At 40.0% G+C, this 13,166-nt stretch overlaps 1 protein-coding gene across 1 annotated transcript in view; it reads left to right on the top strand.

The window, feature by feature from the left end:
- LOC143768210 (uncharacterized) overlaps window positions 1-13,166 on the top strand; it is a 422,546-nt gene that overhangs the window by 348,862 nt on the left and 60,518 nt on the right. The window contains exons 7-8 of the mRNA XM_077256903.1: window positions 130-220; window positions 11,677-13,112. Of these exons, the coding sequence (XP_077113018.1) occupies window positions 130-220; window positions 11,677-13,112 (1,527 nt within the window). The remainder of the gene's footprint in view (window positions 1-129; window positions 221-11,676; window positions 13,113-13,166) is intronic.

Here is a 13,166-nt window from a genome sequence, read left to right as displayed (position 1 = left end):
GTCTTGTTTTATTCACCAGTATTATATGTTTTATTCTTGTGTAATGTGAACGGTGGACATGGCAGGATTAGAGCTGATCGTAGATGTGACTTCTCCATCTGTCTGTGACTTTTACAATATTTGTTTCAGGGTGAAGATCTGACCCATATTAATACTACAGAGACATATGTGAGGGTTGATGAGCGGTGTAAAGAGGAGATTCCTACATATGACTACCCTGGTGAGTAATAAGCACTAAATACAGAGAAGTCATAGATTCTTCTCAGTCGCTGGCTGTGGCTGCTTTATTGATGGTGTAATTCATATCACAATCAAGTGATCACCATTTTGCTTCTAAACCACAACACACCAAAAACTGTTCAAATGACTTTGGACATTGAAAGCTCTCTTCTATAGAACTTACCACCTGGAGGATCCTCATACCCCTTAGGATTAGAAGATGCTGACCCTTACCTGCCCAGATCTGTAAACTACAAAGCCAAATGACAGCGTACGTAGAATGTGCTGACAAGTTAGAAAATCACTTGAAGAAAAATATTATGATGGGGCTGTAAGAGAAAGCAGAGTTTAATTATGCTGTTGGCTTCCTAGATCCCTGATATCTTATTGGATGAATCTACCTTCTCTCCCTCCTGTGCTGAGTTTCCCTTTTTCCTGATTTTTCTCAGTTTCTTTTAAAACCAACTAACTTCAAGGAGGATTGTGATAAACTACATAAAAAACACTACACCTGTGCCATGATATATCTCTAAGTTGTGTGTGGCTGATGGCTGTAATATACATATATTCACGCCTGCAGGAGATGTGTTGGCATGGCTGGAGCTCTGGTTTCATGGATTCACTCCATGTCATTAATTCCATTATGTTTTCAATCCTAAGTAATTCTTATTACTGCACAATCTCTCCTAAAATGGGGAACACTAATACTTTCTCTACTCTTCTGGTCAGGACTCATAGTAGCTCCAATGGTCCACCATTAATGAGTGTAACTTCAGTTTAGTGTTGGGATTTCTCCTCCCAAAAATCGGAACAGAAAACGATCAAAAAATGTCATGTGTCTGAAAATGGTACCAACTCGTCAACTCGTTCCGCAAAAAACATGCCCTCACTTTACTCTTTGGGCCAAAATATGGAAAAACTAGAGCTCTCAAAATATGGTGATGCAAAAACTAGTTTTTTGCAATAAAAAGCGTTGTTGTTTTTTTTTTAAATTGTAATTTTTATTGAAAATGTTTCAAATTTTACAGGAAAAGAAAAATTAATTAAGCATTTTAGATTTTTCACTTTCATTTATAGCTTAACAACCACTCTTATACTATAGTAATAGTTTTCAAGTAAATAAAGAGTAACATTTTACTAACAAACACACAGACTCAGACAAAAGAAAAGGGGTGGAAATGATGTGGAATGTTACCACCTAGTTATATCCTTCTCATAGAGGTCATATATTTAACATGGCCCAAAAGGAATCCCAAGGAGACCAAACAAGGTTAAATCTTTCTATAGTATTGTCATTAAGGGCTGCCCGGTATTCAATGTTCCTCATATCCTTGATGCGAGAATATAGATCTAGTCGGGAAGTTGGAGAGGTTTGCTTCCAGTTGTAAGCAATCAAACAGCGTGCTGCTATTAACATGTGTAAAAGCAATCTAATGGATCTCTTGGATATGGATTCAGGGAAAATATTTAATAGAAAGAGCTGAGGACTTCATGGGAGATCCACTCCGAAAAGTTGCTTAGTGAGGAGTTGCTTAGTGAGGAGTTGGACTATCACGTAGAATGGTTTAATCAATGGACAGTCCCAAAAAAATGTGAAGCATAGAACCTCTAGGCAGGATGCCATGCCAGCAAAGAGGTGGAATAGATCGGTCCATTTCATGGAAAAATTCAGGCGTATGGTACCTGAGATGAAGGATTTTGTACTGATTTTCTTTGTATAAATGTGGCTGCTCTGGTCCAACCATTTCTCCATTCTTCCACGGTCAGTGTTTTACCCACTTGAGCATATAAGAGTGGCTAGTTAGGGAATCTGTGTCTGGAGCCTGTAGAATATTGTAAGTTCTAGATATTAAACCTCTTGTTGTTGAACTATTCTTCCACAGTCTCTCGAAGAAAGTAGGAATGGGGGTCTGTAGACCGTGGAATAATGATGAGGCAAAGTGCCTAATTTTAATATATTGAAATAATGTAAGAGAATGGAGGGAGAAATTCGTTTTCAGCTCATCATAGAAATGAAGAATTAGTGTTTTTGTTAACCCCTTTCTGACCTCGGACGGGATAGTACGTCCAAGGTCAGAAGCCCCTCTTTGATGCGGGCTCCGGCGGTGAGCCCGCATGAAAGCCAGGACATGTCAGCTGTTTTGAACAGCTGACATGTGCCCGTAATAGGCGCGGGCAGAATCGCGATCTGCCCGCGCCTATTAACTAGTTAAATGCTGCTGTCAAACGCAGACAGCGGTATTTAACCAGCTCACTTCCGGCCGGGCGGCCGGAAATGAGCGCATCACCGACCCCTGCCACATGATCGGAGGTCGGCGATGCTTCTCCTTTGTAACCATAGAGGTCCTTGAGACCTCTATGGTTACTGATGCACGGTAGCTGTGAGCGCCACCCTGTGGTCGGCGCTCACAGCACACTTGATTTTCTGCTGCATAGCAGCGAACATAAGATCGCTGCTATGTAGCAGAGGCGATCAAGTTGTGCCAGCTTCTAGCCTCCTATAAAGGCTATAGAAGCATGGCAAAAGTAAAAAAAAAAAAAAAAAGTAAAAAAAATATTTGGTATCGCCGCATTCAGAATCGCCCGATCTATCAATAAAAAAAAGCATTAACCTGATCGCTAAACGGCGTAGCGATAAAAAAATTTGAAACGCCAGAATTACGTTTTTTTGGTTGCCACGACATTGCATTAAAATGCAATAACGGGCGATCAAAAGAATGTATCTGCACCGAAATGGTATCATTAAAAACGCCAGCTCGGCACGCAAAAAATAAGCCCTCAACCGACCCCATATCATGAAAATTGGAAACGCTATGGATATCGGAAAATGGCGCAAATTTTTTTTTTTTTTTTTTTTTTTTAGCAAAGTTTGGAAATTTTTTTCACCACTTAGATAAAAGAGAACCTAGTCATGTTAGGTGTCTATGAACTCGTACTGACCTGAAGAATCATAATGGCAGGTCAGTTTTAGCATTTAGTGAACCTATCAAAAAAAGCCAAACAAAAAACAAGTGTGGGATTGCACTTTTTTTGCAATTTCACCGCACTTGGAACTTGTCCTGCAAATAATAAGCCCTCACATGGCCATATGGAGGGAGAAATAAAAAAGTTATGGCTCTGGGAAGGAGGGATGCGAAAAACGAACACGGAAAAACGGAAAATCCCAAGGTCATGAAGGGGTTAATTATGTCGGCGAAGTTATACAAGCCAGATTGAGTCCATACCCCTGTAAGTGAGTGGGTTAAACTTTCAGGGAAATTCGGATGGAAAAAAAAGGAAGTAAGTACAGAATTTGTTGAAGCCAGATTGAATTTTTTAGAGCAGACCCTCCATATATTTTGGGTGTACATCAGTGGACCCAATATGTCTATTGAATGGGGATTGTAAGCCCCATTCCAGACCAGGGAGTTTGGGTGAGCTGGGGGTAACCGTAATTTTTCAGTCTCCATTTCGTATAGACAGGTTTAGAAGACAGCAATGAGATCGTGCGGAGGTGCGATGCCCAATAATAATGAACAAAGTTAGGTGCTGCTAGACTTCCTATCTTTTTATCAGCCAACATTGCCAGCTTTGGAACCCTATGACGTATTCCTGCCCATATGAAAATTAAAGTGACTGCTTGAAAAGCACATAAATCTCTGAGTGTGCCGAATATGGGTAAAGTTTCAAAAAGATATAACATTTTTGGGAGGATAGTCATTTTTATTGCTGAAATGTGTCCAAATAGTGAGAGAGGGAGTGATTTCCATTACGTCAATAATGATCGCATTTCTGTATATAATGGAGGGAAATTGTTCTCGTATAAAGTAGAATACAAAGTTGTGAGATTAATTCCTAGGTATTTGAGAGAGGTGGTGCACCAGTAGTAGTTAAAGTTACTCTGGAGGTGATCTAAATGGGAATCATTTATGTCAAGTGAAAGGGCTTCAATTTTACTTTTATTTATTTTATACCCTAATAATTGGCCAAATGTTAAAAACAATGAATGGAGGCTAGGGAGCGATGTATGAGGCTTCGTGTGTGTTAGGAGGATATCATCAGCAAAAAGGGATCATTTAAATTCTTCGCCTTTAAACTGAACCCCTTTAATGTCTGGTGATGCTCTAATGGCAGCAGCCAAAGGCTCAATGCAAAGGACAAAAAGTAGAGGGGAAAGTGGGCAACCCTGTCTGGTGCCATTTTTTATCCTAATTGGCTTAGAGGAGCTATGAGGAAAATATATTGTAGCTGATGGACTAGAGTATAATCCCGCTACAGCTTTTAAAAAAGGGCCTGCTATGTCATATGTTCCAAGGGACTTTAGCATAAAAGGCCAACTGAGGCGATCAAACGCCTTCTCAGCGTCTAAACTCAGGAGGAGACTAGGTTCCCCAGATTTTTTTAACTATTTCTATGAGATCAGATGCCTTCTGGTGTTGAAATCGCCTTGTCTAAAAGGGACAAATCCCACTTGATCTTTGTGGATCATATAAAGCAACCACTGATTCAGACGCATTGCTAAAATTTTTGTGAATATCTTAATATCTGAATTGAGAAGGGCAATCAGTCTATAGTTTTTACAGTCTAGTCTATCCTTGCCTGGTTTGGGAATCAATGTTATAAACGAGTGTAGCATGGAGTCAGGAATTGGGGCTCCCTTTAGAAAGGAATTGAAAAGGGATATTGTAGTATAAGTAGGACAGACCATCAGGTCCCGGGTCTTCCCATTTGGGAGGTTATGGATTACATCCTTAATTTCCTCTTCAGTAATTACGTGATTTAATGATGCTATTGCTTCTGAGGAAAGAGAAGATAATTGACGAGTTCAAGAAAGAACCAACAAGATTACTTCTGGTTAGTGGGGTAGATTGGAGGGTAGAAGAGAGCGATTAAAGTTGTGAGAAATAGCCATGCAATTTCTTTAGGGTTATGTGCAATTTGATTATTTTTATTACGTAAGGCATGAGGGGTAGTCTGTTCTGTATGATCTCCAAGTTGTTTAGCTAGTAACGTGTGGGGTTTATTGGCTTTCTCATAATATCTTTGTCGAGTATAGAGAAGAAGCTTGTCCACTCGTTTCAAACTAAGTTTTTTAACTGAGCCCGAACGTCTATAAGTCGTTTAAGGGTTATTCTGGAAGGGTTAGAGAGCATATTTGCTTTGAGAAGCTATAATTCCGAGGTCAAAGCCTCTTGTTTCAATTTATAGTCTTTCTTAAGTCTAGAGCTCATGGCTATACGTTGTCCTCTTAAAAACTGCTTTGTGAGCTTCCCATAACGTTGCTTCTGACGAAACAGAACCAACATTAAGTTCAAAGTTTTCTTTTAAATGAGCGTGAAGCACCTCTGTGAGATGAGCCTTTTTCAGTAACGTCTCATTAAGTCCCAGTGGCAGGATCGGGTATATAGTGAGGAGCCCTTAAGTGAAATTTCTATTAGGGCATGGTCTGACCATGTTATGAGACCCATTCCCGCACCTGCCAGTATACGAAGCTTAGGGGTGTTCCCCAAAAAGCAATCTATACGTGTATGTATGCTATGAGGTGGTTAATAAAAGGAGAAATACATGTCCCCTGGATGATTCTCCATAAGTCATATAAAGTATATTTCCTAATGAGCTCACGAAATTCCTCAGAAATATAAATTTGTGATTGAGATAGTGGTTTACTGGACAAAGCAGATCTATCCATAGTTTCAGAGAACATCATGTTAAAATCCCCTCCTAAGACTATGGCTGCAGGCGGGACACATGAAAACTTAAGCATAACTTGTTTAAGAAATTTGATTTGGGCTGTATTAGAAGCATGTATGTTACACAGTATAAGAGGATTTCCCCTGAGGGTGCCTTCAAATATTATGTATATTCCATCAGGATCCAAATAAGATAAGGTGACCTTTATTGGACACATTCTTGAAAAAAGAATGGCTGCACCAGCTTTTTTCCTATCTTGTGTGGCAGAGAAAATTGTGGGGAAATGATTTCGAGCAAAGTTAAAGGAACCTAATTTATCAAAGTGGGTTTCCTGAAGGAACACTACATATGATTTTAAGGATCTAATTTCAGTTAAGCTTGCAAAATGCAAAAGTTTCCAAATTTTGCCAAATTTACTTTTTTTCAGAAATAAATTTAAGTTATGTCGAAGAAATTTTTACCACTGTCATGAAGTCTCAGAATCGGTGGGATCCGTTGTAGCGTTCCAGTGCTATTACTTCATAAAGTGACACTGGTCAGAATTGTAAAAATTGGCCCGTCATTAACGTGCAAACCACCCCAGTAAAGGGGTTAAAAAACAGATCTCCATTATTCTTCCAAATGCCTGAGATCTAAATTTAAGACACCTTAGCTCTGCACTATTATAAAAAGTTCTGTTTAAATGTCTAATATTTCTTCTTGAAACTCATCTGACAGCAAATATTGGCCTTTACAATGTTTTAGATTGGAATTGGAGTTTTATATACCATACGCTCATTGTTATTTTCCTAATAACCAGCCTAGTAGTTGAAACAAGTTTGAAGCAACCACGATCTCGTCTATCAATCGTTTGATAATTGCATATTATCCTTACAATTGAAGGCACCAGAGTTGCGTTCCCTTGACGAAGTGATAAAAGCGGGTGGATCTGTGTGACACCCTCCCGCGCCCCCTCCTGTCTGTGTATATTTGACACCCTGCCTAGTGACAGAAGCAAACTTCACACGAGCAGATTCCAGGGAAGATGTGACACACCATTTATAGGAACCTTAATATGACAAAATGGCTGAAAATCAAAGCTGTAGAAATCCCAATAAAGTGACTCCATTATAAAATTATAACCCACAGAGAATTAATCTATAGGAGTAGTAACTATTTTGACTCCAAAAGCACTTTTCAAAAATTGGCACACGTTAAAGAGTGAAGTGCCCAGATTGCGCTCAAGGAGACATACATCGTAGATGAAGTAGCTTCTTCTCACTATAGTAATGTCAAATACATGGATGTTAAATGGGGTTTGGCTACACTACAAGGCTCAGAAGAGAGGGGGAAATTTACTGTGGGAGAGTGGATAATGCTCGATTGGTTTATGGAAGCCATGTTGCTTTTCAAGAGCTTTTGAGCCTCTAATAATTAGCAAACCTCTGTTTTTCCATTGACAGATGATGGACCTTTGCAGGGACTTGTTTTTTGCAGGAATAGTAGACGTTTTTATTGGTATTATATTTGCCAATGGGAACATTGTTTGATGGCTTTTTATTCCATATTTGTGAGGCCAAACGAAAATTGAACACCACGCTCCACTGGTTCATGCTATGAGGTTTTCTATTAGACTGTGAACGGTCATTAACCCCTTTACCCCCAAGGGTGGTTTGCACGTTAATGACCGGGCCAATTTTTACAATTCTGACCACTGTCCCTTTATGAGGTTATAACTCTGGAACGCTTCAACAGATCCCAGTGATTCTGACATTGTTTTCTCGTGACATATAGTACTTCATGATAGTGGTAAAATTTCTTTGATATTACCTGCGTTTATTTGTGAAACAAACGGAAATTTGGCGAAAATGTTGAAAATTTCGCAATTTTCCAAATTTGAATTTTAACGCACATTAAATCACAGAAATATGTCACACAAAATACTTAATAAGTAACATTTCCCACATGTCTACTTTGCATCAGCAGAATTTTGGAACCAAAATTTTTTTTTGTTAGAGAGTTAGTTATAAGGGTTAAAAGTTGACCAGCAATTTCTCATTTTTACAACATTTTTTTTTAAGGACCACATCTCATTTGAAGTCATTTTGAGGGGTCTATATGATAGAAAATAACCAAGTGTGACACCATTCTAAAAACTGCACCCCTCAAGGTGCTCAAAACCATATTCAAGAAGTTTATTAACCCTTCAGGTGTTTCATAGGAATTTTTGGAATGTTTAAATAAAAATAAACATTTAACTTTTTTTCACAAAAAATTTACTTCAGCTCCAATTTGTTTTATTTTACCAAGGGTAACAGGAGAAAATGGACCCCAAAAGTTGGTGTACAATTTGTCCTGAGTACGCCGATACTTTATATGTGGGGGTAAACCACTGTTTGGGCGCATGGCAGAGTTCGGAAGCCAAAGAGCGCCGTTTGACTTTTCAATGCAAAATTGACTGGAATTGAGATGGGACGCCATGTTGCGTTTGGAGAGCCCCTGATGTGCCTAAACATTGAAACCCCCCACAAGTGACACCATTTTGGAAAGTAGACCCCCTAAGAAAATTATCTAGATGTGTGGTGAGCACTTTGACCCATTAAGTGATTCACAGAGGTTTATAATACAGAGCCGTAAAAATAAAAAATCATATTTTTTCACAAAAATGATCTTTTCGCCCCCAATTTTTTATTTTCCTAAGGGTAAGAGGTGAAATTGGACCCCAAAAGTTGTTGTACAATTTGTCCTGAGTACGCTGATACCCCATATGTGGGGATAAACCACTGTTTGGGCGCATGGGAGAGCTTGGAAGGGAAGGAGCGCCTTTTGACTTTTCAATGCAAAATTGACAGGAATTGAGATGGGACGCCATGTTGCGTTTGGAGAGCCACTGATGTGCCTAAACATTGAAACCCCCCACAAGTGACACCACTTTGGAAAGTAGACCCCCTAAGGAACTCATCTAGATGTGTTGTGAAAGCTTTGAACCCCCAAGTGTTTCACTACAGTTCATAACGCAAAGCCGTGAAAATAAAAATTCTTTTTTTTTCCACAAAAATAATTTTTTAGCCCCCAGTTTTGTATTTTTCCAAGGGTAACAGTTGAAATTAGACCCCAAAAGTTGTTGTCCAATTTGTCCTGAGTACGCTGATATCCCATATGTGGGGGGAACCACCGTTTGAGCGCATGGCAGAGCTCGGAAGGGAAGGAGCGTAATTTGGAATGCAGACTTAGATGGATTGGTCTGCAGGCGTCACATTGCGTTTGCAGAGCCCCTAACGTACCTAAACAGTAGAAACCCCACAAAAGTGACCCCATATTGGAAACTAGACCCCCCAAGGAACTTATCTAGATGTGTTGTGAGAACTTTGAATCCCCAAGTGTTTCACTACAGTTCATAACGCAAAGCCGTGAAAATAAAAATTATTTTTTTTTCCACAAAAATTATTTTTTAGCCCCCAGTTTTGTATTTTCCCAAGGGTAACAGGAGAAATTGGACCCCAAAAGTTGTTGTCCAATGTGTCCTGAGTACGCTGATACCCCATATGTTGGGGTAAACCCCTGTTTGGGCACACGGGAGAGCTCGGAAGGGAAGGAGCACTGTTTTACTTTTTCAACGCAGAATTGGCTGGAATTAAGATCGGATGCCATGTCGCGTTTGGAGAGCCCCTGATGTGCCTAAACAGTGGAAACCCCCCAATTATAACTGAAACCCTAATCCAAACACATCCCTAACCCTAATCCCAAGGGTAACCCTAACCACACCCCTAACCCTGACACACCCCTAACCCTAATCCCAACCCTATTCCCAACCTTAAATGTAATCCTAACCCTAACTTTAGCCCCAACCCTAAGGGTACTGTCACACAGTGCAATTTTGATCGCTACGACGGCACGATTCGTGACGTTCTAGCGATATCGTTACGATATCGTTGTGTCTGACACGCTACTGTGATCCGGATCCCCGCTGAGAATCGTACGTCGTAGCAGATCGTTTGAAACTTTTTCGTCGTCTAGTGTCCCGCTGTGGCGGCATGATTGCATCGTGTGACACAGGTTGTATACGATGTGCGCACAGTAACCAACGGCTTCTACATCGCAAATACGTCATGAAATTATCGCTCCAGCGCAGTGTATTGCAACGTGTGACCGCAGTATACGACGCTGGAGCGATAATTATACGACGCTGCAACGTCACGAATCGTGCCGTCGTAGCGATCAAAATTGCACTGTGTGACAGTACCCTAACTGTAGCCTTAACCCTAGCCCCAACCCTAACCCTTGCCCTAACCCTAATGGGAAAATGGAAATAAATACATTTTTTTAATTTTTCGCTAACTAAGGGGGTGATGAAGGGGGGGTTTGATTTACTTTTATAGCGGGTTTTTTAGCGGATTTTTATGATTGGCAGCCGTCACAAAGACGCTTTTTATTGCAAAAAATATTTTTTGCGTTACCACATTTTGAGAGCTATAATTTTTCCATATTTTGGTCCAGAGTCATGTGAGGTCTTCTTTTTTGCGGGACGAGTTGACGTTTTTATTGGTAACATTTTCGGGCACGTGACCTTTTTTGATCGCTTTTTATTCCGATTTTTGTGAGGCAGAATGACCAAAAACCAGCTATTCATGAATTTCTTTTGGGAGGGCGTTTATACCGTTCCGCGTTTGGTAAAATGGATAAAGCAGTTTTATTCTTCGGGTCAGTACGATTACAGCGATACCTCATTTATATCTTTTTTTATGTTTTGGCTCTTTTATGCGATAAAAACTATTTTATAGAAAAAATAATTATTTTTGCATCGCTTTATTCTGAGGACTATAACTTTTTTATTTTTTCTTTGATGCTGTATGGCGGCTCGTTTTTTGCGTTTTCAGCGGTACCATGTTATGTATATCCGTCTTTTTGAAAGCGTGTTATTCCACTTTTTGTTTGGCTGTATGATAATAAAGCGTTGTTTTTTGCCTCGTTTTTTTTTTTTTTTTGCACGGTGTTCACTGAAGGGGTTAACTAGTGGGACAGTTTTATAGGTCGGGTTGCTACGGACGCGGCGATACTAAATATGTGTACTTTTATTGTTTGTTTCTTTTATGTAGATAAAGAAATGTACTTATAGGAACAATATATTATTTATTTATTTTTTTGCATTTTTTGGGGGGGGAATTTTTTTTATTTTTTTTTACACATGTGAATTTTTTTTTTTTTTAACACTATAACATTGCCCCAGGGGGGGAGGCCATCATGTTATAGTGTAAGATCGCTGATCTGCCAGTTTGCACAGCACTCTGAGCAGGCGCTGTGAAGCCACCTCCCTGCAGGACCCGGATGCCGTGGCCATTTTGGATCCGGGCCTGCTGCAGGGAGGAGGAGGTAAGAGACCTTCGGAGCAATGCAATCACATCGCGTTGCGCCGGGGGCCTCAGGGAAGCACGCAGTGAGCCCCCTCCCTGCGCGATGCTTCCCTATACCGCCGGAACACTGCGATCATGTTTGATCGCTGTGTGCCGGGGGTTAATGTGACGGGGGCGGTCCGTAACCGCTCCTGGCACATAGTGCCGGATGTCAGCTGCGATAGTCAGTCCCCCCGTGAGCGCGGCCGATCGCTATGACGTACTATCCCGTCGAGGGTCAGATAGGCCCAGGTCACCTCGACGGGATAGTATGTCTAAGGTCAGAGAGGGGTTAATTTGTGAATAATTCAATTCTTCTATACAACTTTTTATAGACCACTTAAGTAGAAATGTTCAAAAATAGAAAATGCAAGGATATTTCATTCAAAAATAATAATTGTTTCTTTTTTATTGGCAGAAGACTATACCAGGAGAGCAGAGGGACAACTGACATCTTCAATTTTTAAATCAGATTATCTTGAGATCCCACTGGATACAATTGAAGTGAATGCCATTACTCCAGATATACCATCATCCCTTCACTGCAAAGATATCTCATTTGATCTTTTGAAACAGGTCCTGTTTTCTGATTCATTGCCAACTACTGTGGAAAATCAAAGCCACCAAATAAGAGTAAAAAAACGAATTGCTCAGAAAGCAAAGAAGACATTTTCACGTTCAGAATATGGAAATCGTTTTCCCCTCGAAAAGTGTTATCTTAAACATCAAAAAATTCACACAGCAGATAACAGATATTCTTGTTCCAAGTGTGTGAAATGTTTTAAATACAAATCACACCTTGTTAGTCACCAGAGACGTCACACAGAAGAGAAGCCATTTTCATGTTCAGAATGTGGGAAGTGTTTTACAGAGAAATCAAGTCTTATGAGACATCACAGAATTCACACAGGGGAGAAGCCTTTTCCATGTTCAGAATGTGGGAAATGTTTTGTAGATAAATCAACTCTTGGTAGTCACCAGAAAACTCACACAGGGGAGAAGCCATTTTCATGTTCAGAATGTGGAAAACATTTTGTGAAGAAATCATCTCTTCTTAGTCACCAAAGCTGTCACACAGGGGAGAAGCCTTTTTCCTGTTCAGAATGTGGGAAATATTTTAGACAGAAATGTAATCTTGTTATACACCAAATAACTCACACAGGTGAGAAGCCTTTTTCATGTTCAGAATGTGGAAAATGTTTTAACCGGAAAGCTAATCTTGATAGCCACCAGAGAATCCACAGAGGGGAGAAGCCTTTTTCATGTTCAGAATGTGGGAAATGTTTTAACTGGAAAGCAGATGTTATTATACACCAAAGAACCCACACTGGGGAGAAGCCTTTTTCATGTTCAGAATGTAGGAAATGTTTTAAACGGAAAGCGCTTCTTGATAGTCACCAGAGAAGCCACACAGGAGAGAAGCCTTATTCATGTTCAGAATGTGGGAAAAGTTTTAGCTGGAAATCGCTTCTTGATAGCCACCAGAAAACTCACACAGGGGAGAAGCCTTTTACATGTTCAGAATGTGGGAAATGTTTTAACCGGAAAGCAAATCTTGATGACCATCACAGAACCCACACAGGGGAGAAGCCTTTTTCATGTTCAGAATGCAATAAATGTTTTAAAAGGAAAGCGCATCTTGATAGCCACCAGAGAACCCACACAGGGGAGAAGCCTTTTTCATGTTCAGAATGTGGGAAATGTTTTAACCGGAAAGCGCATCTTGATAGACACCAGACAACCCACACAGGAAAGAAGCCTATTTTCTGTTCAGAATGTGGAAAATGTTTTGTGAAGAAATCATCTCTTCTTCGTCATCAGAAAAGTCACACAGCAGAGAAGCCTTTTTCATGTTCTTAATGTGGGAAATGTTTTACATGGAATCAAGTCTTAAAGGGAACCTGTCAC

The sequence above is a fragment of the Ranitomeya variabilis genome, chromosome 4 (assembly GCF_051348905.1).
Source record: "Ranitomeya variabilis isolate aRanVar5 chromosome 4, aRanVar5.hap1, whole genome shotgun sequence".
In the NCBI taxonomy this organism is placed as follows: Eukaryota; Metazoa; Chordata; class Amphibia; order Anura; family Dendrobatidae; genus Ranitomeya; species Ranitomeya variabilis.
The sequence above is the reverse complement of the archived record's forward strand: the minus strand, read 5'-3'. Positions and strand labels throughout refer to the sequence as shown.